General features: G+C 30.8%; 1 protein-coding gene and 1 non-coding gene across 2 annotated transcripts; one reads left to right on the top strand and one right to left on the bottom strand.

Annotated features, from left to right (window-relative positions):
* Window positions 1–2,180: 2,180 nt before the first annotated feature.
* TRNAR-CCU (transfer RNA arginine (anticodon CCU)) lies at window positions 2,181–2,253 on the bottom strand. The gene has a single exon. It is a non-coding gene; the product is annotated as a tRNA-Arg (tRNA).
* A 9,447-nt stretch (window positions 2,254–11,700) lies between these two features.
* LOC115705872 (uncharacterized) lies at window positions 11,701–14,004 on the top strand. Its single transcript, XM_030633319.2, has 2 exons — window positions 11,701–12,289; window positions 13,754–14,004. The coding sequence occupies exon 1, from the start codon at window positions 11,833–11,835 to the stop codon at window positions 12,283–12,285; it is 453 nt and encodes a 150-aa protein (XP_030489179.2). The 5' UTR covers window positions 11,701–11,832; the 3' UTR covers window positions 12,286–12,289; window positions 13,754–14,004.
* The last annotated feature ends 2,113 nt before the right edge of the window (window positions 14,005–16,117 follow it).

The following is a 16,117-nucleotide window of genomic DNA, read 5'->3' as shown; positions in this document are numbered from 1 at the left end:
TGGGATATTACAACTAATATATTTTTTTAATTTTTATATTCAATTATTATATTTTAGTAAATTATAATAATAAGACAAATATATATAGATTGTATTCAAAGTTTAAATAAATCACTATTAAAGAAACATATTAGTTAAAACTTTATATATTTTAAATAGTCATATATATTATATGATATATAAATATATAATATATATATAATTCTTCTTAGTCGGTTGCTCGGGTTAATACCGGTTGATATAGGAGGGTTAGTATTATTTTTAACCCGCCAAATATAAAAATTAGACGAGTTATATTTTCGTTTAGTTTTTCGGTTTGTATTTTTTGTCAGATTATCTTGGTTGGTTTGGACAGATTATTTGGATTGGGCGGCAATTTTACAAAAAATTATGTACAACCTTATATAGAAAGATTCTTAAATTATTTATATAAGAAAATTATTAAAAAAATTATATAGTGCACCTCTTAAAAGGGGTCTATCGATGTAACCTTTATCTGTTTCGAAATTTAAAAGAATTTTTTAGTTTAATTTTTTTCATAGTCATCTATGTTGTAGTTATTTAGGACATATTGCAAAATTTTAAGAAATTTAGAAAAATTTAATATGCCGAAAATAGAGTTCAAATAGTCTATTTTACACGTGTATAAAATAAAAGAATTTTGCGTGCAACAGACTGTTTGAACTCTATTTTCAGTATGTTAAATTTTTTCGAATCTCTCAATATTTTACATAATGTCTTAAATAACTATAACGTAGACGATCATGAAAAAAGTAGACTAAAAAATTCTTTAAGATGCCAAAACAAAAAAAATAAAAAGTGGAGTTTTTTACGGCTAAACCCTCTCAACTATCACTCTAATTGCACTTAACCCTATAAACTCAAATTTCGACAGTAAAAACCTTCAAACTAGCTTGCAAATTTAAGGTGTCATCTATTTTTTTACAGTTAATTTAATTGACAATATAGACGGCTGATGTGTACACTTTTGTACATGTGTCAAATTTATATTGGTACAGCTAATATTATTATTTTAAAAATATAAAAATTATTTCAAAATTTATAATATTTTTTTTTATTTTTTTAAATATTTTATTTTTATTTTTATAATTTTATTTAATTTTAAAATGAATTTTGAAAATAATTTTTAAATAATAGTATTAGGTGTACCAATATAAACGTGCCAAGCAGCCCATAGTGACAGTTAACCGAATGACACCTTAAATTTGCTAGTAGTTCAGTAGTTTGGAGGGTTCTGCCGTCAAAATTTGAGCTTGAAGAGTTGAATATAAGTAAAACGATAGTTAAGAAAATTTTACTGCAAAAAACTCAAAAAAGTATATTAGTTGATCATTTTTAAAGGGTGTTTTATAGAAGTATCTAAAACTATACATTTGTGTTCTTTTAAAAATGTTTCTTTCTAAATTGGAGAACAATTTTGGCGGGCCCACTAAAATTTCTCTATCTGATTTCTTTTCTGTTCAAGTTTTCATTCATCTTTCCTATCAAATACTCTACTTTTCTTGCTTTCTACTTTTCGAATAAAAATCATCTCTTAAAAATTAATATTTTATATTGTGTTAAATCAATCTAAATTTAGCACATCAACTAATTTTTTATTTATTAAAAAATTAAACTCTTAATTGAGTCAATAAAAACAATTAACATATTTAATATAAATTAAATTAATTAATATGTTAAATTTAGGACTAATTAGTAATTTTTTTCCTTGAATTTTGACATGTACTAAATCGTGTTCCTTGAACTTTTTTTACCGTTAAAAATTTCTCCTGAACTATTGAGATTGTTAAATTTAAAGACTTTTGTCTAGTTTCATACAATTTTACTGTTTCATTGATTGTTTATATACTAAATCATGCTCCCCAAACTTTGATATGTACAAAATTATGCCTCTTTAACTTTCATTCATGTTAGAATTTTTTTACTAAAATTAGACAAAAGTCTTTAAATCTAACAATCTCAATAGTTCAGAGGAAATTTTTAACGGCCAAAAAAATTTAGAAGCATGATTTAATACATGTCAAAGTTCGGTTAGTTTAACTTTAAGAGAGGATCTTCATTCCTACTTTTCTAGTACTTTTTTTCCTATATTTTTCCAGCTACTAGAGATAGGTTAAAGGAAAAAAAAATAAATAAATAAATAAATAAAAAAAGAAAAACGCGCCAGATAGGGGTCGAACCTATGACCTTCTGCTTAGGAAACAGACGCTCTATCCACTGAGCTACAGGCGCTTGTGTCTCTTCTTCGTAAAATCATATTATAATACCAATGTTATAAAATTAACTATATCCACATGCAATTCACATTCAATAATTTCAACCAATCATATTTATTTAAGATGAGTCCCACATGTTAAAAATCACTTGTCACATATGTGATTGTCATAATTTGTATATAATTTAGGGTGATTCCACAATGCACCTCTTTAAAAGGGATGTATTGATACACCCTTAATTTGTTTCGGCATCCATAAAAATTTTTTAGGCTAATTTTTTTCATATTCGTGTACGTTATAACTATTTAAGATATCCTACAAATTTTTGAAAGATTCGGAATAATTTACAATATAGAAAACAATGTTCAAATAGTCCATTTTACACGCGTATAAAATAAAATAGTCATGCGTACAACACACTGTACGTTTGAACATAGTTTTCGGTATGTTAAATTTTTCCAAATTTCTTAAAATTTTGCAGGATGTCTTAAATAACTATAACGTACATGACCATGAGAAAAAAATTTGGCTAAAAATTTTTTCGGATACTAAAACAGATAGGGGTGCATCAATATATCCATTTTAAGGAGGTGTATTGTAGAATTTTCCTATAATTTATATATGTTTCTCTTATAATTATGAGGAAGAAATTAGAGTGCTTTGGTTCCATGATATTTTTTAGGGAAAAGGTTCTATGGTAATTTTTCCTTTATAATTTTATAGTTGATATCTTATTTTAGGTTTAATTTTTAAGAATGATGTGGCCATTTAATTTAGTGTTTTTTTTTAAATGTTAATAACATTTTTATTTGTTGAGCATGTTTCAAAACCGCTTGACCTCTGCTGTAAAAGAAAAACCTATTATTTTTCTCTTTTCCTTCTCTTTCACCGTCTAATTCTACATTTTTTTACTCTATTCTCTTTCTTTTTTTTTTTTTTCTATTTTCTTTCCAAATTTAAAAATAATTTCAGTGATTTACACTTCAATGTAAACATTTTAAGATATAGGAAGTATATATTTTTGGGTGATTCTACAATGCACCCCCTTAAAAGGGATGTACTGATGCACCCTTAACTTGTTTCGGCATCCAGAAAAATTTTTTAGTCTAATTTTTTTTCATATTCATGTACGTTATAACTATTTAAGATATCCTACAAAATTTTGAAAAATTCGGAATAATTTACAATATAGAAAATAATGTTCTAACAGTCTATTTTACACGCGTATAAAATAAAATAGTCACGCGTGCAACACACTGTTTGAACATAATTTTCGGTGTGTTAAACTTTTCCAAATTTCTTAAAATTTTGTAGGATGTCTTAAATAACTATAACGTACATAACCATGAAAAAAAATTAACTAAAAAATTATTTCGGATGCTAAAATAGATAGGGGTGCATCAATATATCTATTTTAAGGGGTGCATTGTAGAATTTTCCTATATTTTTTTACTATTTCCATAATTAAAGAAACTATTTGATTACTCGTGATACCAATCATATAGTGATTAGTTAGCGTTCTATAATTTTTAATCTTAATTAATATTTATTTTAGAATTTAATTTATTGAATTATATTATACTATACGATAATTAATTAGTTTTCACAATAAACTAAAATTTTTAAAATGTATCTTAAATTATAAGTATAACTTTAGAAATACTAATTGGTAACTAATTTAGAATTTTAAAAATTTTGCTAACAAGATATGTAATTTATTATAACTATATATATTTTTTATGATAGTAACTTAAAATTATTTTAAATAACATAATATAATCCAAAAATAAACATATATTTTTAAAAGTAACTAATCGAAAAATTGAATATTTGTTTGAGATATATTTCTTCTTAAGTGAATTATTTTATAAAGGTAACCAACGGTTATCTTATCGTTATCATAACCAATTGATCTAAAAATTGTGCATTATTTATACTCGAAAAATTAAAGATAACACAAATATGAGTACCCCACAAATATTACTAAAAATAAAGTAGTATGAACGTTTCTTAAACAACAAAATAATATAATATAATCTAAAAAAACACGTAATTTTAAAAATAACTAAAATATTATCTTTTACGTAAAAAAAAAAAAGTAAGAAGATATATATTTTTATAAAAGTAACTCATTGGTATCTTATCGACATCATATATAATTAATTGTTAAATTAATATGTTTATAAATTTTGCTAATAAACTATGTTGTAAGTTCTGTATAAGTTATTCTTTAATAATTTATCAAAGTTATTGTATAAAATAGACTTATTTAAAATATTACACTGTAACTTTTAGATCTAAAATAATAAAATATTTTTTAATAATTTTTGGAACTGGTTAGTATAATAAGTTTTATTTAAATCATTTAGTTACTCTTTTGGATATTAAGCCTAAAAAGAAATTGCAAAGAATGCATGTGTAAAGTTGAATAATATATAGGATAGATGGTTGCATAATATATAAACAGTATTTAAGGTTAATATTTGTGTGTAATGTTATTCTTGTCAGTAATTTGTTAATTATGTATATTATTAAAAAAAAAAAAGGTAAATAGTGGCATAAGTACCCAAAGTTTTATGTTTGTAAGCGGCATAAATCCAATATTTATTTTTAGCGGCATAAGTACCCAATGTTTGTAAAATTGTAATTTTCTTCCAATTTCGTCAGTAAACATATCTACCATAACCATTTAGGAAGGCAAAATTAAGTGGCAAGGAATCTCTACTTCTTCATCCACCCAAAGTAGGAAGCGCCTAACGAGATACCGAAAGGGACTCGCGCTAAGGAAGTACGGGTTAAACCCATCCTATTTAATATGACTAAAATATACTGCTTGGGGAGCATGAACTAGACGGAAGGAAGTATTACCTTGTCTGAAAGTGATGGTTCTCAGAGTGCCAATATTAGGAAGAATATCCCTGAATCGCCTCTCAAGTTCGCTATCTTCATCCAGCACCTCGCAGTCTTCCCCCAGCTCGACCGACCATCTAGACTTTGTCTTGAGCTACTACATATATTACCTCTTCATCTAATATTTCAAAGACCCCTTCCCGGATCTCTTCAGGTTTAGGTGCCAAACCACAAAATCTAGAGAGATCAATATATTGATGGTTGGAAATTAGGCTAACATCTCAGAGTTTAGCAGTATTACTAATGACCCTACGTCTAGATCCTCCTTTGAGGAGGCCGCATACACCGCCTCGTGAGCCTTTATTCTCTGGGACTGAGAAATTCGTACATATGGGCCTAATGCCTGACAAAGGGAAGTGTTAAAATTTATTTTTGAAAAAACTAAATAATTGGTCAAGAACCAATACTGGAGATGCTAGAAGGATGGAACTTACCGACTCTCTGAAAATTCGTCATCAATGTTGGATGCATTTGGAGTGGGAAGCCAAAAGTGAAGAACAATTACTTTTGCATATCCAGAGGATGTCTCCATAAGCTATTGGGACACTTAACCTTATTCTTCATTTTGAGATGGTAAAAAACCATCGTTGTTGTGGTCCTTCTTGCAAAGCACAGGCTCCAACTTATAAAAGTATAATACCTAGGTGGGACAAGGCTCATCCATCTTCAATTCCTTATTAAAGATGTATCATCTCACAAGAAGTTTGTAACTTTGCGATAGGGGTGAAAATCGGTCGGTTATGGTCGGTTTTTAAAATTTTATAACCGACCGGTCGGTTACGGTTTTTATTTTACGAAAACCGTAACCGACCGTTTAGAAATTATAACCGTATAAAACCGACCGTACGGTTTTTGGCGGTTTTCGGTTTGGCGGTTTTGGGCGGTTTTGGGCGGTTTTTGGCGGTTTTAGGCGGTTTTTGGCGGTTTTGGGCGGTTTTTGGCGGTTTTGACGGTTTTTTGGTTAAACTATTTTTTTATTTCAAGAACCGAAACCGACCGCCGTGTCAAAAAAACCAAAACCGAAACCGATCGCCAAATTCGGTGATGACGTGGAACCGAAAATTCGGTTACGGTCTGGTCGGTTTGATGGTCGGTTTCGGTTTTTTGGTTTTTATGAACACCCCTACTTTGCGAGATCATTTGGAATGAAGCAATCCTGAAAAAAGTTAGGAAATTGGCAAAGTAATCCCAAAGTGGAAGATGATGAGCTCCTGAAAACTATGTGCGCGATACTCCAAGCGTCGATTTTGTCTTCACTAGGGCCAACTCTCATTCATTCGTGTCAGCCTATTCAAAAAAAAAAACAAAAACAAAAACAAAGTATTCTAGAAGCCACATGAGTCCTATAGCTTCAACAACATCTGATAGGTGTGAAATTTATTGGGGATGTTGTCCATCTCCTATGCAGTGCCCTTTACTTGGGCTTTCCCCGTGAGCACTAGAGCGACATTAACATTGCATGTCGGATCATTCATGTCACAAAAAACACCTCGTTCGTCATCGTCTTCAAGGCTTGTCTTTTTCCATGGTGGAATTTGAAAAAATAGACACTAAATAGTTAAATACCTAAACTAAAATGACATAGTAAGAGTATGGGAAAATCTTCCCTGACAACTGCTTTGAGAGCTCCCTGCCAGAATTGATTCCCAGGAATGGATCATTCCTAGATAAATAGATCAGGAGCATGAAAAAGAGAACAAAGGCACTATGGTCCAGCACTAGAAGGATCCTAAAGAAAATATACAAGTTACTACAGTCATTCAAAAATAAAAAAAAAATAAAAAAACTTGAAACTTCCTAGTTATTCAATTTTCTACGCATGGCAAGGTTCTCATATCAAAGATATCATGTCTCTAAGTTCTCAATCAAATAAAGACAATAAATTTCCCTATACGATGGTGCATGCAATTTTGATCATAAAAAACCTAGAAAAAACCCTAAAATCATGTCACATCAACTAGGACCCTCTACCCCTAAAGCTTATTTAGACCAACAAACATAGCGAAGTTTAGAGGAAGGGAGTACTTACTTATGATGTAAGAGGTTGGGGTGTCAGTTTCATGTGAGATGCATGCCTGAATATCGCGAAGCCTCCTCATGATTTGTTGAAGTCCCTTAGAAAGCCCACTAAAGGTAGTTCTAGGGCGGCAATTAACGGGTTGATGTTTAGAAATAGCTTCTGTCAAAGTTGTAATAATCTGTTGAAAAGCTTGGAGTCGAGATTAGACATTCACTAGAAACTTTTCTGGGTTTGGGAAGATTTTTCTCTCTCTAGAAATTTGAAAACTTAGAAAAATAGCTAAAGTGCTAAATGATCTGCCTGTGAAGCATTTATAAGTATATTGGCGATCTGTAAGCCTATGATCCAAGGGATTGGATTAAATCTAAGAAAACACAAATCCTACCATCCAACGATCGGGGAATACCGAAGGTTGCATTTAATGCGATCCTCAGAACTGATGGGACATGTATTTATGGTGATATTAGCCTTGAGTAACATGCTAACATGATCAACTGTCAATACACAACCCCAGATACCACGAGCCCAATAGACCGCGTGACGCACACGCAGCAATGATTTTTTGACACGTAGACCGCACCAATAGAATACGAAAGGTTTGGACACTCCCACAATGTCTCACAATAGAATATCAAGAGGCCAATCTAGTTCATGGCCTCGGATACAATATCAAATCGGCGGAAAGCCTCCGTGACTCTTGAGTCGCGAATACTTGGGGGGTAAATATAATTCCTATTTTTGGATAGCTAGCACGTGAGCCATTATGAAGGCCAATTAGAGATACCAAGTTGATTCACTAGGTCCATAAGGGCCAATTACGCGACCCGTTCTTTAAAGATGGGCAGAACCAAACTCAAGGTCCAGTTTCTACAAACATTTCTCATCAACAAAGTTAGACACATGGTCCAACTTCCTTGATCACTTATTAACAATAGATTCTAACACTAAATCCCGAATCAACAGTTAGCACTTATCAAGTAGAACGACATAAACTCAAGACAGATAACCTTATGGGTCATCCGGGAATAGAATATGAAAGGGCATCTGTGACCACATAATGTCCTTGAAGCCGACCCACGTGGCACTCTTCTGACACGATCCCAAGAAATAAGGGGGCTTGTCCCTTGTGTCACACTTTGGAAAGGCTCACAACAAAAAGGAAATCACATTTTTGGGCTCACAACATAGCCAAAGAGCTCAATAGCAGTGACTCGTGGACAAAGACTCGTTAATATCCCAACCACGTAAAAATTAGTTTATTCTTAATCATACTTCTTTTAGCTAATATGTATTTTTCTAAAAATCTCAGTAAACATCAATTGATCCTCCCCCATTCCCAAAGGTAAACAATACAATCCTCCTGATGAGTTCATATTTTGTCTTATAAATTTAGTCAATCTATGTATTAATATTCTTAAATTAATTCTTTAAATTATCAATTAGTGTGATTATAATTTATTAAGTCATTTTAAAGACTAATCATTCATTTGGAGTCATTTGGAGGGATGTATGCATATTGTGGTGGAAAATAGTAAAAGCCGACAAGCTCGGTTTTACAAGGCGGAACTTAATTATAATACTGGATGATCCTAGAAGCATAATTGGACTTAGAGCTCGACATGAAAATTTTAGATCTCATTCTTATCTCTCCGGAACATTTTGAATTGTCCGATTCCGAGTAATATCGAGAGAGATATGGCCAAAACACTATCAGTCATCGCAGGAGGAAATTTCTGAAGAAAAAAAAAAGGATAAAAAGATAGCGAAAAAAAATATAGCTTTTCAAGTAGAGTTGCGATTTTTATTTTTCTTAAGTTTAAATTTTAAATCTTTTTAGTATCTTTTAGGTAACTTTGTTAGCCTATATAAACAGATTATTATTAGTGTTGTTAGTAGGTTTTGAGAGCTAAAAAAACTCAGAAACTCTTATTAGCAAAGAATCCTAGAGCAACAAAATTGAGAGAGAGAGAGAGAGAGAGAGAGAGAGAGAGAGAGAGAGAGAGAGAGAGAGAGAGAGAGAGAGAGAGAGAGAGAGAGCAAGGAAGAGATGAGATCGCAGCTTCTAAGTCTTCATTCTAGTTCTTTTCTTCTCCTTCAACTCTTACTAAATATTATGATTTTTCGTTATAATATCTAGTTCAGGGTAGTTTTTTTTTAGTTAAGGGTTATTTCAAAACCCGAAACATGAATTCTTAATTTTATTATTGAATGTTAATTTCTAATTTCCATTATATATCAAATTGCTTCTATTCTTCTATGTTCAGTGTCATGGTTATTATTTTAATCTTGTTTAGATGGCTACTAAATTAGGTTTTATTTTAATCTACCGTCATCTTAGGATTACTATTCACCTAATAGTCTAGGATTCTAAGTGTTTATGACAAATTACAATTTTTAATTGTGATGAAAAATAGAACCTAGGTTATAAATTATATGCTTCATTGATTTGTTGCCTAGATTAGTCTATCTCCATAAATCTCAAAGCTTTATCTAAGTTAAATAAATTGCATGCTCCGTGAATTTACTGCTTAGGTATAAGAGTTAATTATTGAGCGCTTCGCTTTGATTACATACAATATGGAGATTATGATAATTGACTACTTCAACTTTATCTGTGGGATTAATAGTTTGATTAGAAACTTAAATTACCTTCATTAATAGGAATTAGAAATGATTGTTGAGGATGACAAATAACATTTAACTAGTTTCTCATATCGTAGTCTCTCTTTAAATTAGTTTTCTTTTTATTTTTATTATTGCTATTTTACTCTAATCATAAAAACTCTTCTCTAATTCTAGTTACTAATTCGTGAATAATTGAATAAACATACTTCTGGGATCGACCCTTACTTACAATTATACTAAAATAATTGGAGGTATTGAAATAAAAAAAAATAGTAAATTTGATACGGCATACGACACGCATCCCCTCCCTCTTCACTCATATGAAACTCGAACTTAGAAAACCAGAACCAGTTCGGTGATGAACCCCCAAATCACCCTCCCTCTTTGTATTCTCTGGCTTACATCGTTGATTTCAAGTACTGGAGCGCTTTATCTTCTCCGTCTTCCTCCTCATTATCAATGTAGTTTTGGTTCGTTTAGAGGCATCAAAGAGAGATTCACAAATACAAGTGGGTTCGAGTGAAGAATTTCATACGAGAAGAGGGATGTAATTTGCGGCGTTCGAGTGATTTTTGGGTTTGGGTTTCATACAAGAAGAGGGATACTTGGGGGTATTCTGGATTTGGATTTCATATGAAAAGAGATTGTACAATTAAGAATGGGGTCAATTGTGTTAATAGTTTAACATTGTATTTATTTTTATTTTTAATTCATTTCATATATATTAGGAATAGATTTTAGTAATTTTAATAGAAGTTCTTAAATAATTATTATGAGTTTTTAAAATGAGATGTGATATAAAAAGAAATACATGGGATTTAATTTTAGTCTTACACGTGTATCATTTGGTATTTAATTTGTCAAAAAAAATATAATATTTAAGTGTATAAAATTAAAAATATAAATTATTCTTACCACAAATTTTTGTTTTAAAAATATCCTATTAATAATTTTTTTTTAACATAATAACTAATTTTATTCCTGAGAGTTAAATAATACATTGATCATTATACAAGGAGGAATATCTTCCAACCAAGAAACCTTGTTTTTCATCTATAGTGCATATCTTGCTAACCCATGTGTTGCAGTATTACTATTTCACATCACATGTTAAAAAATGCACTCCAAAAAACAGATAACAAGGACCTAATAAATATAATAAATACAATCTTATTAGGAGACACTCTCAAAAAGAGAATTGATTGAATTTATAACAAACTTTTTAATTTCACAATAATTTTTTATTTGAGATTTCAGTATTACTCTCTACTAAAAAACAAAAAAGCCTAATTGTAAATACTATTTTAAAACATATAAAATTGCCAACGCTTCAACTTTTTTTAGAAGAGAAAAAACTAGCCAATGATTTAGCAGAATATCTCAATGGAAAGCTATCAAAATCACGAAGTAAACCCTAAAACTAATAATACTATTTTCACAACAAATAGTAGCATCTACATTTAACTTTAGTAATTTAGCAAGAGATGCTAATTAATGAATAACTCGTAAAGGAAGAAAAATCTTAGCCGTTTGCGTATATAATTTTTAACCTGAAGCCAATTATCATAATATTGAAATGACCAACTTAAAATGGTTGAAGTTTTCTTAATTGATACGGTGAAACAAAAAATAATTAAGAATGTGAGATAGTCTTCTAAGAGAAACAAGGCTTAACAAAAATTCTAAAAATCTGAATTAGATATACACACATTTATTACACATTGTATATTAGCCATTTAAAATACTATCGATAGTATATTATCTATAAAAAATAAAAATAAAAAATCCATTTTTCTTTTCACCACCTCAAGAAATATCGAAAAAAAAAAAAAATTGAAAACGACTGCGTATTGGTGGTCTTGGGTTGGACTTTTCTAATCTTTCATTCGTTGTTGTCAAGATCAGACAGGTGTGATATGACTGTGACAATAAAATATCAATATGAATTAGAATTAGTTATGTACGGAATTGGTTAATCCCTTCTCTTCCTCCTCCTTTAAACAAACCACTAACCAAAAACCTGAACCAGAATCCAAAGCCATGACTAAATCCTTCTTCTTCTTCTTCTTCGTTATTCTCATTGTTTCTGCTTCTTCTGAAAACCCTACCCCAACTCCTTCTGCGGTCCACGCCGAGCTCAAAAACTTTGGCTTGCCCATCGGTCTTCTACCTTCCACCACCGTTCTCAACTACAACATCAACCAGACCTCAGGCGATTTCTCAGTCAACCTCGGAGGCGCGTGCAAGATCACTCTCCCTCCTGATAACTACCTGGCCACCTACTCCAAGATTATTACCGGTAACATCGATCAGGGTCGAATCGCGAAGCTCGATGGGATTAGAGTTAGGGCTTTCTTCAAGTGGTGGTCAATTACCGGGATAAAGTCCAGTGGCGACAATTTGGTGTTCGAGGTCGGTGGTATTACGGTCAAGTACCCGTCCAAGAACTTTGATGAGGTCCTGGCTTGTCAGGGAAAGCACTCGGCTTCCTAAGAGGGTTAGTACTTTCTTAACTCTCCTCTTCTTTTATGTATTTAAATGTTGAAATTGAAAACCAACGGAGAAAATTCATGTTGGGTTTAGACTAATCCTTTCCTGGGTTTATTGAAATGACCGAACTTTTTGTTTGTAAGTTTATTTATTGATTTTGTGAAATGCCTTTTTTCTAGTATGCATCTGTTTTGACTTAATAAATAAATAAGCTTTTACATATGTTGGAGGACTATGCTTATATGTGTGTTGCTACAGATGAGGTTGATGATGGTTACGTTGAAATCTAGTTTTGTTGATTTTTAAATTGAAACGAAACAGAGTGCTTCGTGGGTGGGTAGGACGTTTGTGTTATATTTTAGTGCTCTACTTTTAGCTCTAGAAAGTTGGTCGGTAAAGATTTTGTTGTACACCAAATGACCAAAAGGTTTATGCGTTTCAGCATATGCTCGTTATTGCTCAACTTTTTTTGTACAGAAAAATTAATTATCATAAGTTGGGTCACTATGGTCAGATGGTGAAAGTTCAAGACCACTTTAGGCATACTTGATCTTTAAGATCTATAAGAATAGCTACACAGTTTATTTAGTTCAAGCTTTGCACATATAAGTTACAACCTTTTGTTCCCTCTTTAAGCAAAGTGGTGTTAAAGACTTAGATGGGGTTCGGTTGGAGGTAATGAAATGGAATGGAATGGAAATTAAACAAATTTCATTTCATTCTTTTGTTTGGTTGCATTTTAAAGTATTGGAATGCTCTTTCTACCATTTTAGTAGAATGACTACTCTAATTTAAAATAGAAAGAATGACTATTCCAATATAACATGAGAAAATATTTAATGATTTTTTTATCAATTTTTTTTATGTACTTAAATTTTATTTTATTTCTATTCCTTTTCTCATTCCTATTTAATCCTCCCAACTAAACGCCACCTAGAGTTGTTCGTAGGGCTAGGAGATAAGTAAAATACAGTCTTATTCTATTTTGGTTTTGGATACTCTTGTACCTCTTGGATTTTTAGGCCATGTAGTACTAGTCTCTGAGAGCTCTGGCAACTCTAAGAACAAAGGAATGGCCTTGTTTTGTGGTCTACCGAGGCTCAAATTAGATACCATACCAGTTTTGTTGTGATGGAATCCGCTTCCTATATTGGGTAAAAAATGATGCAAAATAAGTTTCCTTGAGAAACACCGTGAGCCAAGTAATTTGGGTTGGCTTGGAACAATAAGGACCATACAAAAAGGATGAAAATGAAATGATTCTCAATGTTTATAGTCAATACTTTTTATTCGCCCATTAGTCTAGATTACTTCATTTCAATTATTGAACAGTTTCATACCGTTGAGGGGCAAATTCCATGTTGACTTTATGGATGAACTGTTTTCTTTCTAAAACCATCTATGTATCTTTTACGTGATCTTGCACATTAGTGGGGCAAGCAAGCCAACTTACTTTCGGCTGCTTTTTCAGGGTATCTTCTTCTTCTTGGGTCAATGGATCAAGATGTAAAGCAAATTAAACGAATCAAGTGTGAGCTGTTTTCTGATAAGGGGTATAGCCTCGAATTTTTTTGCTTCTTGTTTGTATATATCTCTCGTTTTCATCTATGTAGCTCCAGTGTTAGTGTTACTTTCAGTATATGAACAAGGCATGTACTTTGTTGAAACTTTTCGCGTACAATTACGCGTAAATTATGTAATATTTCATTCTCTATCATTACTTTTTCTGTGTGTGCTGTTTTTTTTCCCTTTATGTGGTTGGGTTGGTTATTTTCTCGTCTTTCTGCAGTAAAAATTACAATACTGAGCTAAAGGAGCATATTATCGTTAACTTCTGGACCAAAATTATGTGATTTTGAAATGTGAAGCTTCATATGTTACATTTCTTATTGTTTTTGTTTTGGACTCTCGGCACTATTCAAATTTAGTCTTTCTTTCACAATAAGCTAAATTGGGAGAAAGTGCTTTTTTGTTTAAATGTATACCGGAGTGAATTTCTTCTTTAGAATTATGAGTATTTATGTGACGAAAATAAGAGAAGGTGGAATGCACTTTTTGTTTATTACCATATATTTTTATTTAGTTAATGATGTTATGTTTTGTAATGTTATTCTTGTTTGTTCAATTTAATTATGTTACTTTTAAACAAAGAATAGAGTATCTACATATTCGTGTTAAATCTTTTAACTATTATAGCTTATTTAATAGAACAACATTTTCAATTCCACGATAGTGTTTTGGCAATTGGATAAATGTTATGTTTGGTGTGATTTATCGGAAAGAAAAAAACATTTTTAACTACTTTATTGTATAAATATTATATTTAGTAATTGGATAAATGTTATGTTTAGAAAAGAATAGGGATGTTTATCCAATCCAATCTGCCCTAAGTACAGATTATATATTTTGGATCCAATCTAATTCGGATATTATTTTAAATCTAATTTAATTTTAAGTTATTTATATTTCATTAAATGAGTAAAAAAAAAAAAAAGTTACAAAACCAAAATTTAACAAACATTAAAAAAAAAACATAGTACACTCCCATAAGTCATGTCATAATGATATGTATATATATATAAATATATGATTAACACAAAATCAATGTACTAATCAAGCTAGTTGAGGCACACCAGTTTAAGGTGAATTTGGAAGGGATTAAACCCTGTTAATCAACTATGTTTTCTTCTATATATTTAACTGAACTCAACTTAAGTTCCAGCAAAACAAACTGATTTCCAAACATTACTAAGAGAGTTGAAACTTAAAAGCTTCAATTACTACTGCTATTTCTTTTGAAATCAGATTTTTTTTTTTAATATTACTAGAAAATTAATATAATATTATATATATTATAATTTTTTAAAATATATATATAATTAAGTAGAATGGATTGAATCAGTTACTTTTTAAGGTCAAATAATATTCAATCCGCACAAGTACGGATTTTAGATTTTTCAATTCATTTCAATCCGCGTAAGTGCAGATATCCACATTTTGCAGATTGAATTAAATTGGATCGTGCAGATTGAATCGGATCAAATACTTTATGGATATTCCTAGAAAAGAGTAAATAATACAATTACAAGTTTTGAAGACATATCCAATAAAACTTGTATTTTGATCTTTTTGTTTGAGACGTACGAGCTGAAATTTTCATATACAGTTCTTAGACGGGGAGTTTCTTTGGCTTACCTATCTCATTAAAATATATAATTGGTTCGAAGAATGTCTTGAAATTCAGGCATTTGCGAATGATATAATTAGTAAATAGAACTTGTCATGCCTTTAAAATCTCTCTCCCCCCACCCCCCCAAAAAAAAAAAAAAAAAAAAGTAGTGTTGAGGATGTTGGATTTCAAGAGTTTCATCATATTTCGCTCAATTTTACTAATATGTGTCTGACATGGATGAAAGTTCAAAAACACGATTTGGTACATGTAAAAATTTGGGGATACGATTGGGTACATGAAAAATCGCTACATTAGGCCTTTGTTGGTAAAATTGAGTAGAATTAGACGAAAGTGTGAATCCAACAATATCATGGGAGATTTTTAACTGCTTGAAAAGTTTTGGGGACACAATTTGATACTTCTCAAAGTTTTGGCAGAAAAATCCTAATTAGCCAAAACTAAAAATTATAACTGTATGTGTATTAAAAATAAGGGAGTGCTCAAGCTACAAGGTTGAATGAACATACTACAACAGTTTCTACTGCTGTCTCTTCCGAGCAGTGGATAAAACAAAATATAGGTATTCTTAAGGTTAATTATGATACTGCATCTTTTTCATGTAATTTTATTTTAATTTTTTTTTCAAACGATCTGGGAATTAGC

This window comes from Cannabis sativa, chromosome 1 (genome assembly GCF_029168945.1).
Source record: "Cannabis sativa cultivar Pink pepper isolate KNU-18-1 chromosome 1, ASM2916894v1, whole genome shotgun sequence".
Taxonomy (NCBI): Eukaryota; Viridiplantae; Streptophyta; class Magnoliopsida; order Rosales; family Cannabaceae; genus Cannabis; species Cannabis sativa.
Note: the sequence above shows the minus strand (reverse complement) of the source record. Positions and strands in the feature narration are given on the sequence as shown.

Bases quoted from the DNA above. Each gene is read 5' to 3' on its own strand.
- LOC115705872 (XM_030633319.2), top strand. From the start codon at position 11,833: ATGACTAAATCCTTCTTCTTCTTCTTCTTCGTTATTCTCATTGTTTCT.